At 44.9% G+C, this 18061-nt stretch overlaps 1 protein-coding gene across 2 annotated transcripts in view; it reads right to left on the reverse strand.

Moving 5' to 3' along the window:
- rarga (retinoic acid receptor gamma a) overlaps positions 1 to 18061 on the reverse strand; it is a 43299-nt gene that overhangs the window by 11119 nt on the left and 14119 nt on the right. Inside the window, exon 1 of one of the 2 annotated variants that reach the window (XM_051425808.1) lies at positions 8181 to 8700. The exons of the other annotated variant lie outside the window; for it this stretch is intronic. Within the exon in view, the coding sequence (XP_051281768.1) occupies positions 8181 to 8325 (145 nt within the window). The 5' untranslated portion in view covers positions 8326 to 8700. Of the gene's footprint in view, positions 1 to 8180; positions 8701 to 18061 lie in introns of those variants that run through there. 2 annotated transcript variants of the gene reach the window in all.

The raw sequence follows: 18061 nt of genomic DNA on the forward strand, positions 1-18061 counted from the left end.
TTGCTGCCATGACTGCTAATGACAAAACTCTGGACTTTTGAGAGTGACACAATGTGACATGGCACACAAACTCCTCACCAACACATACACACTTCACACTTCTTTATCTATAGCTGCACCACAGAAAGCCCACAAGCAGAGTAGAGCAGGAAAGGCAGCAGGTGGGATAAGCCTGTATCCTCAGGGCACATTTTAAAAAGTGGAATTACCCTTGCAGTCTGGTGGTGCTCTCAAAACACCCTTTCTTCTTTACAGCACCTCATAAAGGGCCTTTTGATATTTTCTTGATGGACTCGGCCAAGCCAACATTTGGCAGCAAGCACCCCCCTTTTCCTGCACCACACAACCCTGTCAAGAAACACACAAGTTGGCTTCAAACACACAAACTTGCCCACTCCCCCATGAACCCAGCAAAAAAAAAAAAGTTTCCTTCAAATGTCCTTGTACAAAACCTGAGGAAGGAGGTATTAAAACGAGAGGTAAAATTGGAAGGAAATGTATTTTCAATGAAAGGATTTTAGTCAGTGGCCTTTTATGGCTAGTGCAGGAAAAAGCAGACAGTCAAGTGCAGGTCTGTGGAATAAATGTGCCCCCTCATCCCTGTGGTGAGCTCCAGCTGACTCTTCATCTGCCCACCAGAAGACAGAAAGGAACACAGCTCTCCTCCAGTGACTGGAGAGTGAACCCAAACCTGGCAATCCGGCGCAGGCCTGGGCCATTGATCATGTCAAGAAAACAGGACAACTCACGGGCAGGCGAGGAAGCAGACAGAGAGTGGAGGGAGGCAGACAGGCAAGGTGAGGAGAGAGGAGAAGAGAGTCATCGAGGCAAACCCTGAGTCTTTGATCCTCAGGTTGTTTCTCGTCCTCCCAGACTTCCTCTCACCATCTGTAGCCCTGGCTCTCACCTGTCTGTCTCTGGCGAGGCCACTAGCGCTCGTTCAACTGCTATTGCTTCCTCCCCACAACAATAGAAACCTACAAAAGTAGAAGTAGCCCAGCTGTAGCTGCAGTCTCGCTCTGTCAGAGGAAGTGAGGGGAAAGGAGGATAACGTAAACAACAACAGTAGTATTCACTCCAACTCATTGGGGAAGCACCGCAGACCAAAGCGTGCAAACACAAACCTCTTATTGGAGGGAACCAGCACACCCACAAGTTGTAGTGCATAGTTAATTCCGACTCAGCATGTAAATGTCTGTGCCCGAGCGTGTGCACGCACTACACTGAGTGTTTCCTCTTCCTTTTTCTCCTAGGCTTTACATATGCTGCATCTCATTTACAGTTCTACAAAATCATTTTAAGTCACAGCCATTTATTTAACATCTCTTCTGATGTTACGGAGACCAGATTTGCATTTACAGCTACATTTGTCCACCATCTATTAACCTGAAAGGAAGTACTTGGAGAGAGACAAAATCAAAGACAGATACAGAAGTAAGATAGACAGAGGAACAGCGAGAGAGCAGCCAGAAAATGACTGTAGCTTCCTGACGTCTGAGTGATTTGCAGTCCATCTGTATGTGGTATTGCAACACTGGCACAAAGTCCCCCTTAAACTGGCATAATCACTCGGAGTCATATCTGATGTAGAAGTAGCTCTGAGAAACTTCTGCTTTGAGTGGTTCAGCGGAGCAGTGATGCATGAAGAGTTTTTCACTTTTGCTTGGCAACCAACCGCCAACAGGTTGCCCAACTCTGTCTCTGGGTGGAGGCTTTTAGAGCACTGACAAGAAATTCAGAGTGGGGCCATACAGTGATTCATTTCCTTCTCTGTCTCTCGATGTGTTGGAAGTTCCATAAGAGCTTAATATGGGGCAATAACGTCACATTTTGACATTTTGACTATAACCATTGAGCGAATACGTCACTGAGAAAGTAAGCAATATCCATTCAGTCAGTTCCCATAACAGCAGTGTACCCTGAACTCATTCAGCATTCCTGAACAAGGCATAAATCATCCCAAGCAGCCCTTAACTCCTTTGCTGGATCGCTTCCTGTCTAACTGGCTGTCTGTCTGTCTGGCTGGCTGGTTTTCTCTCACTGTTCTCTGGCAAATGTGAGATGTTCAAACAGTGGAGCAGGAGCTGATAAATCCAAGCCTACTGACAGGATGACTACAGCCGGCTCTCATTCAATCACAGGTCACGGGCATGGACATACTGTATTCTCCACTAGGTTTTAGACACTGAAGAGCACATGCTTTTTTTTTTTTCTGTCTGTCCATACATGCCTGCTCGTGAGTATGTGTCATGTGTAAGTGAGAATGCACTTCTTGTGTCAGATTCAGAGTAAGAAATCTGCTGCAGGGGTCCACTGAAACACTAAGTGTGTTTACATGCACTTCAGTTACCTGGTAATTGTCGGTTTTCTGCTGCTCTTTGTAAGAGAGAATACAAAGAACAGATTTTTAGATAACTATATTTCTACAGGAAATCTGATTTTGTATCCATTTACATATAACCAGATTTGTAACAGTGATTTTACATGAGTGCATGACAAAGAGGCAGCGCAGAGAAGGAAGGAAAGATCACGACTGAAACTGTTCAGCCTTGTATCCAAAATAAATAAATCCAAAAGTTTGACTAAAACTAGAATTATTATTTCCACAGTTGCACATTCACACAATAAAGTGACAAACTGTGTGGTCTGAAAGGCTTGGTTCAAAAATATGAGGTTGGAGGAAAATCTGATAACCGACCAGCTGTATGTAAAGTTTTCAAGATGTGAACACATTCTCCTGTTTCCTGCCTTAACCTGATTTCTCCCAATAACCTGGTTTAATGTGTGCATGTAAACATAGTCAGTGAGTAAACACAGAAACAGACACACACACATGCACAGGGAGCATTTTTTGAAGTTCTCTATTGACAATTATGTTCTCCATGTAAAAAGTCCCAGACTGTGGGCTAAGCACACAATCACAGGCATGTCAGCTTACACACATCTGTTTCTCTCCTCAGTGGTCGTACAGGCAAAATATACACACAAACAAATGCAAGTGTATACAAATGACCACATGCACCATCTCCAGAAAATTGGTCATGGCAGTTGCAAATACGCATATTCGCAGAATTTGACTAATGTCCAAGCGAAAACAAGGCCAATGGGCTTCCCTCCCTCCCTCCCTCGGCCAACTCCTCTTCCATCACTCGCCACCTCTGAGCCCAGATAATAGCTGTAATACACTAGCCGCCCACCACTCCCTGCCAAACACTGTCGGCTGCGTAAACACAGCCCATTCACACATACATAGAGGGAGGACAGTCGGGCTCGTCTGGGTCTCTAGTCCCGGCTTTGCTGTCCGAGTCCCGCGCTTCTCATAACAGTGAGCCCCTAGCAACGCTCGAGCCAAGCCGTCAGTCAATAACATGGTGGTAACAGAATTGCTTTCTTCACACATGGCTCCGAGCTGACATACACATACTCCTATATATACACTATACACAAACACACACATGCACCAGTACATTGTGTGCTGACCAGTGAAATAAACTCTCACAGGTGCATGCACGAGTACAACACGCACACACACGCATACACACATGGCCTGCCAACTGCCCACGCCTTTGTACAAGGGAAAATGTGCCTGGCAGGCAAAGAGCTGTTCTCAGTAAACAGCTATAATAGCAGCAGCCAGACATGGGTGTTGGGGTGGGCAGCCACAATACCTCTGTGACCAGCAAACTATTGTGAAAGAACTTACGAAAGTCCACATTTTATACTCTGCTGATACAAAAGGGGCAAACTGTTGGCCCAGTTGCCTCATAACAGCCTGTTCGGTCATGTTGTGCTCCACAGATTTTCCTCATAATATTTCAGTGTAAGCACTCTTGTGAAATAGTGCTCAAAATTTCAAATGGACAAGAAAAGACAAACAAAATGTCCAAGGTGAGGGATTCAGGCTCCACATGGTGGTTGATGAGTTTTATTTACAGTGGTGTGACTGACGCTGCGGAGGGGCTATAAACTGCTATTAGAGCAGAGCTGGATTCCAACACAGGCCTGTGGAATCCAGCCTGGCACATTGTCTGTCTCTGGATTTGACACAGCAGTCTGCCAGCCAAACAGGCACATAAACACTACGTACACTGACATATAGGAGTTCACACACAGATTCCACACACGCAAGCACAGGATGACACTCTCATATTTATGCATAAGCAAAACCACACATGAAAGAGAGCTTATGGAAAAAAACTTTCAAGCAACTGCGGGGATTGAATCTGTTTATTTATAGGCGGCACTGCCTATTAATGGGGCAGGCTATTACTGCAGGGCTGAGACGGATCTGTTAGCAAGGTGGTGTGATACTGCAACACAAGTAGTTCTTATACTGCAAATGGCTTCATGCTATATAAATGTTTTCCATGTTGTAATGTAATATAATATAGTAAATATTAAGTGCCTATTATATGGGTAAAATAAACTAAATTATATTCAATATCACTGTTTGAAAAAAATATTACTACTACGACTTCGAAAAAAAAAGAGTATTATTAAGACATACACACAGTATATACACATGCAGACCTACATAAGGCTGTGCATATAGACACACACATTCAAGTACAAACAAATATCTACACTCATGCAAACACAGTAATGAGCAGCTTCATGAAATAAGAGCTCTTTAGCTACTAACTGAACTCTGAAATTCGCTGCTTTTTTGATTAACTATTTGGAATTACAGAAAAAAAAAGGTCACTCTTGTGATTCAGTGTTAAGTACATTTCACTTTGTACTAATTTTCTACTTCAAACAGCTTATCTAGTTGCATTGGCATAACTGCTTTCAGAGACAAGTGAAGGTTTTTCCATCGGGCATATCAATTACGACTCAGTGACCTTGGACCAGCTGACTACTTAAGCCCTTTTAACTTCAGCACATTCATTTGACATTATCTTGAAAGGATCAACAAGGTTTATGTATATATAACAGCACTGACTGAGTCCTCATTAGAACCACATCTATGGTATTATAAGTCTCCTCTCTCTCACACATACACACACCACCCCCCTAACCAAGATACCACTATCTATTCCCAGTCCTGCCCCCTCAGGCATTCTAATCTTTTAATTGAATCTTTTGTAATTATAATGAAATAACTGCGGACTTCCATCAGGGAGAAAATGATCGGGGCCAGAAAGTGCCAGCGGTCACAGGAAGCTCTTATTTCTCTGCCACTGCTGCCGAGATATACCCCCATTTCAATTAGCCCCTCAATTCACATTTGAACAGCACATTAAGGGAAAACAAAGAGGTGTGTGTGCCTGTGTGTATGTGTGTGTGTGTGTGTGTGTGTGTGTGTGTGTGTGTGTGTGTGTGTGTGTGTGTGTGTGTGTGTGTGTGTGTGTGATTGCACACATGGTGATGGATTACTCCAGCGATCCGTTACTGCCCATGTCACTCTCTTGTACGTATCGCTTGCGAGCATCACAATTAATATCCAAACAGTGTTCAAAAAGATTGAGATATGAGTGTGTTTTGGTGAGAAAAACACACTTCCCCTTCTTCTGACCCTGGAGAACTGGTAAGCGTAATTGCCTCATTCTTCTAAGCAAATGAACATTGACAGAGTGGGGATTGGTCTGCATAGGCTCTCTCAAATGGCTTCCCTGGCAGTTGACTAATTCAGTTCTCATTGACGTATGACTAAATCAGTGTCCATTATCCTTATGCGTAGGGCAGCTCAGATGTAGTATCAGCCCCGTGGTAGAAGGCACTTAAGAGCATTACACAAGCCAAGCTGGTTGAAAGGGTCTCCTTTTCAGCAAGTTGACAAGGCCACCACACATGGTGTAGATCTGACATTGGCCAGGCCGTAGCCTCTGACTAACCTCTGACATTGAGGTCTCCCACTGATGAACAAAAAAACAGGAAAACTGACCACACACTTTTAAGTCCTCCAACTGTCCCAGGCTAACGGCCAACAACAGTGACACTTATCACCGCAGGAGATCTACTGCCAAGACAATAGGATATACTCATTTTGTGTAAGACTTAGGGGGACAAACATCTTTTATTGCAAGCCCCACTGGTTATCAGATAAATACTGACAATTCTATCCAAAAACATCCATGTTTTTATGATATTCACCTCAAAGCACACACTGGCATTTTCCCACACTAATGACCTCTTTTCACACACAGAGAAAATAACAAAACACAGTTGCACCGCAGTAATTCATTGTTGAGTATCAGGCCAGGGCCAGGTGACTCTCTCTCCAAACCCGGTGGTTATTTTGGTGTGCAGTGTGTGTGCTTGTGTGAGTGTGGCATTAGGAGCCAGACAGGTCCCTCTGTTGTGCAGCTGGGGCGGCTTAATGAGATATCAGACTCAAACATCAATTCATCAGCCTCATTGATGAGGACAATGAGGGGCAACTGCTTCAGTAAAGAGAGGCATTATGGCTCCTCATGTGAGGATAGGACGGCCTTGTTTACAAAGGTTATTGGGCACAGAGGGCTTGAAACAGTACACCACACCAGCCTCCACTTTGCTCTGCTCTGCTAGACTCAGCTCCTTTACCCTCAGGGCAGCTCCTCTGGACTTCTTATCTCTTTGATTTTCTGGAACAAAGACCCAAAAGAAAAATGTACTTCTGGAATCTGGAGGCCTAATTTTTAAATGTGTGCATGTGTGTGAATGGGTTAAAAGGAAAGGCCATAGAGGCCTGATTGATTAAATAAACAAATCTCATCTTGTTATCATCAGGGCTCCCCTAGCTAAGCAGAGCAGGCTGGGCTGGCTGGAGTCCCCCCTGGCCTCGGCCTCCACTGACAGGGCATCTGTCTTCATTAAAGCTCAGCCAGTGTGCATGACAGCCACTGAAACGCTGGTGTCTTCACGATTAATGAAGACAGATGACTCCCCCGGAGAGGCAGTAAAAAGGAACAAAAAGCAGGAGGATGAACAAACAAAAAAATACAAAATCAATTCTGAACAAAAATTCAAAAAGCTTCTCAAAAACAAGAACACGGTGAATCTGTTTATCCCACTGCTCTATCTCTTCTTGTATTCTTGATTGTTTTTCCACTGTCATATCTGGCTTGGCTCCCTCCACACTTCTCCCACCATACCATGCATATACACCCCCACTCCTTTTCCACTCTCACACGCTCTCTCACAGCAGTAGCGGCCCCCTGGAAGTGTATGGAAATGGACCCCAGTTCTCTGTGTTCAGAGACAGGCCTGTTGTTAGAGTCAGAGTCTTGTCTGAAGTCAGTGGCAGAAGGAGGGAGAGGAAAAATGAGAGTCTGACAGAGAAAAAGAGAGAAAAGAAAGCTGGCCAAAATATCCCTCAGCCTTTTAAAGACTGTGTAGCATTCCACATTTCTAATTTATTCATCCATTTCTCCATTAAATAATTAATCTACTTATTAATGCATGGCTGTTTGGCTCAAGAGGAATATCATTATCCATGTAGTATCCAGGAGCATAAACAAACCTTCGACCTACTGCAGCAGGCTACACAAAACTTTTAACATCTGTAATATTAAAACAGGCCACGACCATTGATAACCTTTCACGAGAAATACATCAGAAATGAAACTTAGTGTCAAACCCACACTCTGAATGGAAGATAAACTAATCACGCATGTGTATCCAAAGCGACAGTGTTTTCTCTTCCTGTCACTTACCAACTCTTTTCCCCTTTCTCTCATCTGTGCATACCCACAGTTTTGTTTTTAGTATACAGCACCTGGCAAGGTCAAACTTCAGGTGGCTCACATTGTCACTGAAACTTGATTCCATGGGCTCAGACTCACAATTCAAACCCACAGACACACACACGCACACACACACACACACACACACACACACACACACACACACACACACACACACACTGCATATCATATCATAGCAGAGAGTTTCTTTCAGATGGCTGAGCAGCTCAAACTGGCTGTGGGCTGTGAGGGGGGTGAGGAGAAGAGAGAAGAGGAGAGGAGAGGAGAGGAGAGGAGACTGTCTGTCCCTGTCTTTTCCTGTGCTGCTCTGTAGCCCCTGACAGCAGTCCCCTTGGCTGAGCCCTGAGGGGTAAGCAAGCCAGCAAAGAGAGAAAGAGAGAAAAAGGGGGAGAAAGGGAGTGAGAATGTGTGTGTGAGAGAAATAGAGACAGAGAGAGAGAGACAGACATGATTGTGTCATACAAGAAATCCAAACAGGATGCCACTTACACTGAACACTGGCACTGCCCGTCCAAGCGAAGGGGTCCAGCCCCGCAAAGAAGGGGCTTGCCTTCCGCAGCATGCACGCACCGCGGCTGGTGACATCATAGAGCTGACGGGGGCCCAATCCCAGAGCCTCCATACAGTCGAACATGGCAACCCCCCCGCCCTCAGCAAAAATCACTACGAGCCCTCAGTCCTGCCTGCGTCCTGCCCTGCTTCCACTGCTCACGTCACTCGCTGAGGCAGTGACAACAACAAACCGCAGCAACAGCTAGCTGGATCTGCTACCTTCCCTTCCCTCCCTTCACTTATCTCTCGCTGTCACTCTCTCTGCTGTCCTTTCCTGCCGATGCTGGAGTTTCCCTCTTTCCCTCTCAGCTGGAATGCAGATCTGGTTCCTGCCTGGCTGAGCTGAGCTGAGCTGAGCTGAGCGTGACTCTGACTCTCTTCTCTCCCCCTGCCCTTGGGTGAGCTGCTCCCTGTCTGCTGTAACAGACCTAAATAACAGCCTCTCACAGCTCTCGCTGAGCCCCAGACACGGCGGAGCGAACCAACTGCCTCGGCATGACGCTCTGAGAGGGGGTGGAGAGAGAGAGAGAGAGAGAGAATGCAAGAGAGGGAGGGATAGAGAGAGAGGGACCCAGGAGGAGGTGGAGGGGGGGGGGGGGGGGGGAGGAGAGGGAGGAGAGGGGGCCGGCCAGCACTGGAGGAAGAACTGATCTGGTTAGAGGACAAAACTCTATTCCCATTCTTCCCCTGCTTTTTTGTCCGTGCTGCTTTTGTGTTTCATATTTCAGCTCCAAATGCAAACAAACACAACCCCCCCCCCACTTGTCCCATTCAGATCTGGTCCCTGTCTCTGTCTTTACATCGCACCTCCCCCAATTCCCCTGCAGTAAATATGAGCCCCTTCCCCTCCCTTCTCTGAGCCCCCGTCTCTAATCATAACCATATTAAAGTCCAGCCACTGGCTGGGTGAGTATGTGTGTGTGAGAAAGAGAGCCAGAGAGAGAGAGAGAAAGAACATTGTGCTGTGGTTGAACCCAGAAACCAGATGCCAGGGTAAATCCCTCCCTCCTCTCTGTCTGTTTGAGGGAACAGAGGATGGGCAGTTCTTTCTGTCTCTCCCTCTGGAAGTGCTTTAACAGTGATGAATGAGGGTTGCCTTGCTCAATCCCCGCAGTGCATTTACACAGACAAATACCCCCAATATACAAACACACCATGTGCTGGACACACTTCTCACAGGTTCACTTGACCTTGTTTGTGATTTATCTCCGAGCAATCATCGCAAAGAAAGAAGAAATAAATAAAGACACGAGGATGCAGATGTAATGTGGTTGTGCAAGTAATACATTTTAATGGATCAAAAGCCAGCTGAATGTATCATTGAGACTCACACCGCAAAAAACATTCTGCCTTCCACATTTAGCCTTCTTTAACACAGGCTGTTCTGTGTGCAGCTAAAACAATTTAATTTAAAACATGGCAGTGCCCTCACAGTGACGGTGAATCAAAGGAAATCAATAGTCTGTGGTCAATAAAAAAGCCTGTCACTGGTCCTAACTGTTGCTCAGCAGACGAATAGACTCTGGCTGGGCTAAAGCAAACAGCCTGATACAATGGGAGATATATGATAATAGAATGGCTTTAGTCTGTGCGCCCCGCACATTTATCTCCCCCCCTGTCAGACCAGTACAAGTGGTACAGCCCAGCAGGCAAAAAAGACAACATTTCCTGTCAATCTGTGCTGCTGGCTATGCTCTCCATAAACACACAGTGCCCTCCTCCTTCCTCCCTCCCTCCCTCCCTCCCTCCTCCTCTTCTGTCAAACACTTCACTCTTTTTCCTGTCTCATGAAAGAAACCATGCTTTCACATTTTGGGCCATTTCGAATGATTTTGATTAAAATGTTTATTGACCTAAAAGCTTTACCTTCAGTTGAAACCTCTTGTTTATTTTCTTAAGCTGGCACACTTGTGCACTCATACACACATCTGGGCTGATCCTCCTTGCGCATGCGCACGCACACACGCACGCGCACACACTATTAACTGTGGCTTCTCCCTCACACACACACACACACACACACACACACACACACACACACACACACACACACACACACACACACACACACACACACACACTATTAACAGCTCTTTTGTTGCATCAAACAGTAAACAACATTGGTGTTTTTATGTGTTTGTTCATACAGCTGTCGGGTCATAAAGAGGAAGCTTTATGACAGCAAGAATAGAACTGTGAGGCTAGATAACAAACTGTTATCTATCAAAGATGCCCCTGCTAACAGCTTGTTGTTAAAATTACTCTCTTTCTAACTCCCCACCCATTTACACCATTATGTAAAGAAAAAAGAGAGAGAGAGAGATCTGATCTGAATGCATTTCAGATTAAATCATCACTGCCCCGAGTCACATTTTTGTGATCCACAAGCATTCTTCTCACACTCATCTTTCTTCTCCTTCCTGTCTTTTTTTTTTTCCTTCCAACTGCTAGTTTCATACAGCATCCTGGAAACTAAAAACTGGCTAATCCCCTGGTGTTCAAATGTTCTATGTAACATCACTGTTGTTTGCCAGGGCTGCTCTCTGGACCAGCAAACCGCAACACAATCGATTCATAATATCAATGTGCTCACACTCGAAACGCTTTTGTTTTTGGAGATTTATGGACCTTATCCGACTCTCCTGGTTTTGACATTTCTTTTTACTGTATTTGAGACTATAATTCAGACCACTAACCCCAGGTTCTCTGCTTATTGGCACACAGCACAGTGAGCTGTGAGTCTTCCAGCGCTTCAGAGGGTTTGCGGAGTGAGTTTAGACATCTAATCTACACATACTCCATACTGCTGCTGACCCAGGCCGTTCCCTCCCTCCCCTCCCTCCTCCCCTTCCTTCCCCAGCCAGAGAGGTTGAACTCTAGAAGAAACCCCCACTGGGCCACTAACTTTCCCCCCAAACTTATCCTGCCCTCCCTCCTTCTCTCCCTCACTCTCTGGCTCACAAGTCTCTCCATCGCTCTCCTTAATTTTTTTCCCCCCTCTGTTTCTGCAAATACTCTCCCCATTTCATCAAGTTCCCTATGGCCATTTTCCCCTACTGCATGATTTGTTTTAGTTGACAAAGTTCTCTGCTTTTGTTTCTGCTTTTAGAAGTATTTCATTTTCAGTGGCTGCCAACTCACTGGTCATTTTGTGTGACTGCTGCTTTCAATCATGTTTAATTGCACTGATTAGAGCAGACTTTTACACATAATAAATAAATACACAATATTAAAACGTTTTAATATTGTTAAATTAATGTTGATTGTATATCTATGATGTTTCGTCTCTTTATCTATACAGTAGGTAGTAATAGTAGACAGGTACGCTCAGACAGCTGGACCCAGTCTGCTTATAGCTCCACGTGGACCAGAGCCTAGGAAAATCAGCCTTTACTACTGTCTGACACTCTGATGCCGATTACAGATAAGACGTATACAACACATTGTTGCCACTTCCTCTGTATACAGTCATTCAGGTTCCAGCCAAGCAGTCAACAACACAGTGGTGTGTGAGGCAATAAAGACAGCTTGTTTTTGAAATGCCTATGCGCTAAACGCAGCATGGTCATTTTGAAAGGAATGTAGAGCTTTTCCATTGCTGATGCGAGCATGTGTGCAGTGTGTGGACGTGCTGAAACAGATTGCCGGTGATGATAGAGACACTGAACACCAGTTCAGAGCGCCCTCCCACTACAGCCAGATTCAGGTTACACACACACACACACACACACACACACACACACACACACACACACACACACACACACACACACACACACACAGATCCTATACAGGTTGTTTTAATGAAGGTGCTAACTAATTATTAACTAATTATATCCATGAACCCAAAAACATTTTCTGTCCTTTTAAAGTAATGTTTCATTTAACTGATGGTGTGTTGTATTGTATGTCAGTGAAAACAGAGCACAATCCTTGCGTTCTTACTCATCTCATCCATCAACGGCTCCACCAGCCGCAGGTTTTACACATGTTCAGCTCTGACAAGACATGTAATCTTATCCACTCATCTGCCTCACTCTCTCACAATATATCTTTGGAAGATACCTGATGTGTCACTGATGGGAGACGTGGGGAAAGTGAGGCATGACTTATGAGAGAGCCCATATCTCAGCGGCGGCCACGTTGGCCTCTGTTCACATGCTTGTCCCACCAAAGGCCGAACAGAGCTACTTTTGAGAGCACAATCAGTCTTGGCCATCTTTCAACAAAGTCTTTTTTGCTCTGTCTTTTTCTCTCCCTCTATCTGCACTGTCATGACATTTTGCTACCCGTATTTTGTGGGAAAAAAAGACAGATCTTTTAGTTGTGCGGCCAAAAATACGAACCCCCCGTCTTGTTCTCAAAGGTCCGCCCTGTGCCTGTGTACCCTCCCACGCCTTCGGACGGGGCCCATCCCTGCTTTCTCGCCATTGCGCGCTCTTCGTCTTGCACGTGCCCACATAGGCCCATCTGAAAACAGACCCCTCCCATTTTTAATAGTAGCCTCTTTATCTTCATCTGTCATCATGTCAGAGCTGTAGTACACTCTGTGGCTTCTCCCTTACTGGCAACCTTTCCTGACTTTGCACACATGCAGGCATGCAAGACACAAAAAAAACACACACACACACACACACACACACACACACACACACACACACACACACACACACACACACACACACACACACACGTAATACACAAACACACACAAAGTTTCAGCAAGTTTCCAGCACTTAGGGCAAATTGGCTCCAACTTGCACAGAGGGATAACGAAAGGAAATCCAAGGTGAAGGCTGAGAAGAAAGAGAGAAAGAGGAGAGAAAAAAGAGCAAGGGAACTCAAGAGTGCATAAGCCGACAGGGTTTAGGTGGATATCATCGGAGGAGCAGATATTCCACTCAGTTTCACAAAAACTCCTTCAGTGAGGTATTTAGATTGACTGGAAAAACAAAGTGGGCCTTTTTGTCCATTTTCCCTCTCATCTATTGAATCATGGCCAGCACTGGTTGAAAAATAAAAAGAGCAATGAGAGGGGTAATCGATTTCCAAAAAGGAGTGGACGTCTAAGTCTAAGTGTCTCAGAGAGCTGTCATCTTGAGGCTACTGGTCGCCTAGGGAGATGAAAGCAGGGATGTCAGACGATGCAGAGCTGTTTATTAAAGCGGAGGAGGCTCCAGTCTCACTGATAGATCAAGGACACGGCCAAACAGCACTACACATGCTGTCATCACACACAAGTACACACAAATGGTCCAGTCCTAGCATTGCTAATTTGCTATGTAGATCATGGTCACAGGAGCAGAGGTGCCAGCGAGCAGCTGTTCACGTTTCGACACTCGCTGGGGTAAAAACCAAATAAAATTAACAATGATTTAGTTTAATAACTGGGTGCTTCAGTACTATCTTTAACGTGGTACGAGAATTCAGAACTGTTGGATAGAGATTTGTAGTTTGACATATCCAGACCTTTTATCTTATACTCTTGTCAGGAACTATACAGAATTGATGTCTTGTATGGTTTAAGTACAACATGACAGATGCTATTCTTGTCAAGAAAGAAATACAATATTGGTAGGTGATTATGCCAAATCAGAGATCAGAGATGACGGTATTGATATGTATCACAATTACAAATCCCTTTCGGTGGTCTATTTCAGTCCTTTAAATGATTATAACGTATATTTTTAATGAATTCCATTATCAATCATGGACTGCACATGCTGCCCACAATCCTAAAACGCTGCTATTAATCTCCAATACAAGTCTCTCATTCCTAAAGCTTTTCTGAAATTCTTTGAAATTCTCATTTGTAATGTTTTCACCCCAGGCACAGGGCATTTTCCCCTCCTTCAATAACTCTAACAGAGACAGTAAATGACAGGATTGAGGTCAGAGATGGTTTGTTCTGAAGAGCAACCAGAAGATTGAACACTCAGGTGTCTCTGAGAGATTAAGATTTGTAAAGAGCACACAAGAAGCTAAGAAAAAAATAAGACATGGGTGTTTTGTCTTTCTTTGTCTGTGGTCAAGCTGGTGGCAGCCTGCAAGGAAGTGAGGGGTAGCGGGGCTGAGCTCATCATTTTCATATCCATACATAGCTCCCTTTCTCTTTCGTATCCCTTCCTCGCTTCCCTCAAATATACAGTATACCCACATAAACACGCGTATAAGCACCCAGACAAATCCAAACCTTCACAGTCAGCCACGTACCTACCTACCTGCCTGCCTCCATCTAGGCTGGGCTGAAACCCAGCACTTCAACCTTAATGAAAATAAATAAAGAGGTACAATGTGCTGTTTGTGTTCTGCTTCGCATCCAGTGGAGAAGGCTTCACTCCGCTAGTCGACATCCTTCCCTGCTGTCCCTCTCCTCCATTTAAAGGTTCGCTTTTACATTCCCTCTCATACCACATTTCCCACCAAAATGGCTCCTTTACGCAACTCCCCGAGCTCCCTAAGCCAACATGACCTCCTTGTGTGTGTGTGTGTGTGTGTGTGTGTGTGTTTAAGAATGCAATGAGTGTTTTTAATTATGTCACTCTGCATGAGGATATTTTTTTTTCTGCTGGAAAATTTTAGTCCTTTTCACAGTCTGCCTGGCTTAATGGTTTGTGTGTGTATGTGTGTGCAAACAACCGTGTTTGAGTGTGCACACACACGGATGCATGCCTATATGCTTGGCAGCCAGTATGCTAATGTTCATACATGTATACGTGTGTGTATGCATTTGTGTAGCATATAAATCCATGCCCAACAGAACAGCTGTTCACCTTGTCTCCACCGGAGGCACAACTGAGCAGACTCAGGCAGCTTTTACACAAGTTTCAACACGCTATTCATTCCATTCTATTAATACAAAGCTTTAATTTCATCTCACCCTGATGCAGATAAAAACGCTCACAGCTGAGCCTTTCTGAGTTTTCTGTATACATCACTCAACATAGATGAATGTAAAGTCCGAGCCCAGCGAAGGACTTCAGATTTTGGTCCGAGGCATGTGGGCTGAAGGAAATGACCTACTAGCTTTTCAAAACATCCCTGTGGCTGGCTTTGGGGCCGGGGCTCCGGCCCTGATTGGTGAAAGCTTAGAGAGGTGTTTCAGGGCTCAGTGGCGATGTTATCACATAGTAAGTGGCCTTAATGGGCTTCCAACTGTTTGTTTGAAGGGCTCCCATAATGACAGGGATCAACTGATAACGACCTCCGCTACACACTGCACAGACAGCCGTCAGACCCTCTCATGGATGAACAAACGCCTCTGCACATTTATAAAGATATGGGTGGTAAGGATGGCTCACTCAAATGGCTAGTGAACCTTATTCACACATGATTTAAATGCTGAAGTTGAGCGCTAAGCTTTTCTGGGTCCACGCCATATAGGCATTAAGAATGAAGAGAAGCCTACCATCTCTACATGTGCAAACACAGTCCACCTACCCCATCTCTGCCCTCTCCTGTCTCTTCCCACCTCTGTGCAAAACAGGTATTTCCAAAGACACTCTGGTGCCAAAACAGCGCGCCGCCGTGGGAGGTGCTCCGACCTGTCGGCACAGCATGCACACCCAACAAAGGTAGGTGTCACCCCGCCTACCTTTCTAACAGCAATTACGCACGGAGCTCTGAAGCTGGGCAAGAATGCAGTGCTATTTACTGCACATGCAAACACACATACACACAGAAATGTCCACAGTGCTACTCCCTTTATGTGGAAGGTATTTTCTCAGTCTGGCCTACAGACAGCCCTGACAACAATGAGCAGGCCTGTTAAGCAAACTCCTGGTAAGAAGTAGACGCAGAAAAAAACAGGGCCTGGGGAATGTCCAAACCAAGGCCTTTTGTCTTCCCCGTTAACGTTTAAGAGAGCAGGGAATGAGACTGCTGTCAGTAAAATGACTTGTAACATTCCTTGTCAAGTGATACACCAAAAGGAGGTTTTTAAAAGCCGAAACGAACAGCTGATAATTTCCCATCTACTTCTCAAAACCTAAACTGATATTTGTTTGAGCTTTAGCACAAATAAGCTGCTGATTAATAGCTACTGATTAATTAATTAATTGTTTTAGTCATGTATCACACAAATATGCTAAACATTCCCTTGTAGCAACTGCTGTTTTTCTAAGTTTGAATCATATTAGACTACTTATCTTTGGATTTTGGACTGTTGGTCAAACAAAACAACAACCTGGGATAGTACAAATAGCTATCGACAGATTGCAAGTCCTTAGTCACAGCCCTTGATAAATCTGTTTTAAGATAAATTAATTGGGTAAAAAAGTCAGAAATCGTTTAATGTGTTGCTGATATGAGACTCCTAGGGGAAAAAATTATAAAATATTACTAGACCAATACTGACATTGATTTCAAAAGCTGATAAAAGCTAATAAAGAGGTAGAACAAAAAAATGTCAATCTCTACACATAAAGCCAAGTCGAGGCTAATTGTCACAATGATCCCGACTTAATCTTTGACCCCAGCCTTGTTTAAGCTCTGACACAGAGCTTAAACCGAATAACTGCAGACCTTAACCCTTGTGAACGATACTCCTGCCAGCGTGGATGTGTCAGTACAGGCAGTCATGTATGAAGCCCCAGTGCATGTGGTTGCCTGTGTCTGTTTGTGCTTTGATACTTGTTTTTGTTTTAACTCATGCCAGTGTAAAAACCAAAAAGAATCCATCTGTCAGTGCTGTGGGATTTCAGTCTGCGTCAGGGGTATGTTTCTAGTTTTTAGATGAAAGAATGCTCTGTGTGTGAGAGACAGAGAGAGAGAGTGGGAAGAGTGTCTCTGGTGGTGTGTTTGCATGTGTGTATCTGTGTGTTTTCCTAGCAGGGTGTGTTCTTGGATTCCACCACACTAGGACATTACCCCCAGGTGCTCTCTCTCTCTCTCTCTCTCTCTCTCTCTCTCTCTCTCTCTCTCTCTCACTCTATTGCTCTCTCTGGTTCTGTGAAAATACCTTGAGGATTAGGTGGGCAGCAGCGGCGAGGAGGAAGGGGGTGGGGGGGTGGGGGGCGGGGGTGGGGGGGTGAGGTAGTGATTGACGGCTGAAAGGCTGGAGAGGTGCTCAGGCATGCTGTGGTAGGGGAGAGAGGGGGACTGCACACACAGGCAGGGGGGCTCTCTGGCCCTGCACTCAGCTGTTGCCACCCACACCCATTACAGCCCCTCCACCACCTACCACCCACCACCACCTGCCGCCCCTTTAGCACTGCACCCAGATAAGATTTCAAATAACTCCTGCTTACCTTTACCTCATGCCCTAACCTCAAAGAAAGCGCTCGCTTTTCTCTCTCTTTCTGTCTTCCTTTATCTCATACTAACGTCCTCAGCGGCCAATTATGCAGCAGTAGTTTTCTACAAGGATACTCCCTGACCTAGAATCCTGATGCTGACTTTTATTGCGTTTTGACACTAGCAGGTGTTTTGAACAATGAGCAATGTATTTCAGCAGCGTGTGTAATCTGGCTAGTTTTTCCATGACAGAAAAACACTCTGGATTGCCAACAATCTCCTCTTTGTGCTCTGTGCTCCATACATCATTCCATCTAAGTGCTGCAGCATACAACAGTGCCCCCTGTGGTCAGGTCTAAAACTACAAGTCTGACAACTACTGGAGTGTGCTGCTGTGGTAAGTGTGATTGTTTGAATCCTACCTTCAGCTCACCTCTCTTTCTACAAAAAGGTGTGTGTGGTATGCTCATTCACAAGTCTTTGAATCGCAATTGTGCTCATTTTCAAATATTTGTTATATGCTCACAGCACTCATCACCTCACACTGAAAGAATGTTGTTTTGTCTCTAATTGCCGACTTGTGA

Source organism: Dicentrarchus labrax, unplaced genomic scaffold, assembly GCF_905237075.1.
Source record: "Dicentrarchus labrax unplaced genomic scaffold, dlabrax2021, whole genome shotgun sequence".
In the NCBI taxonomy this organism is placed as follows: domain Eukaryota; kingdom Metazoa; phylum Chordata; class Actinopteri; family Moronidae; genus Dicentrarchus; species Dicentrarchus labrax.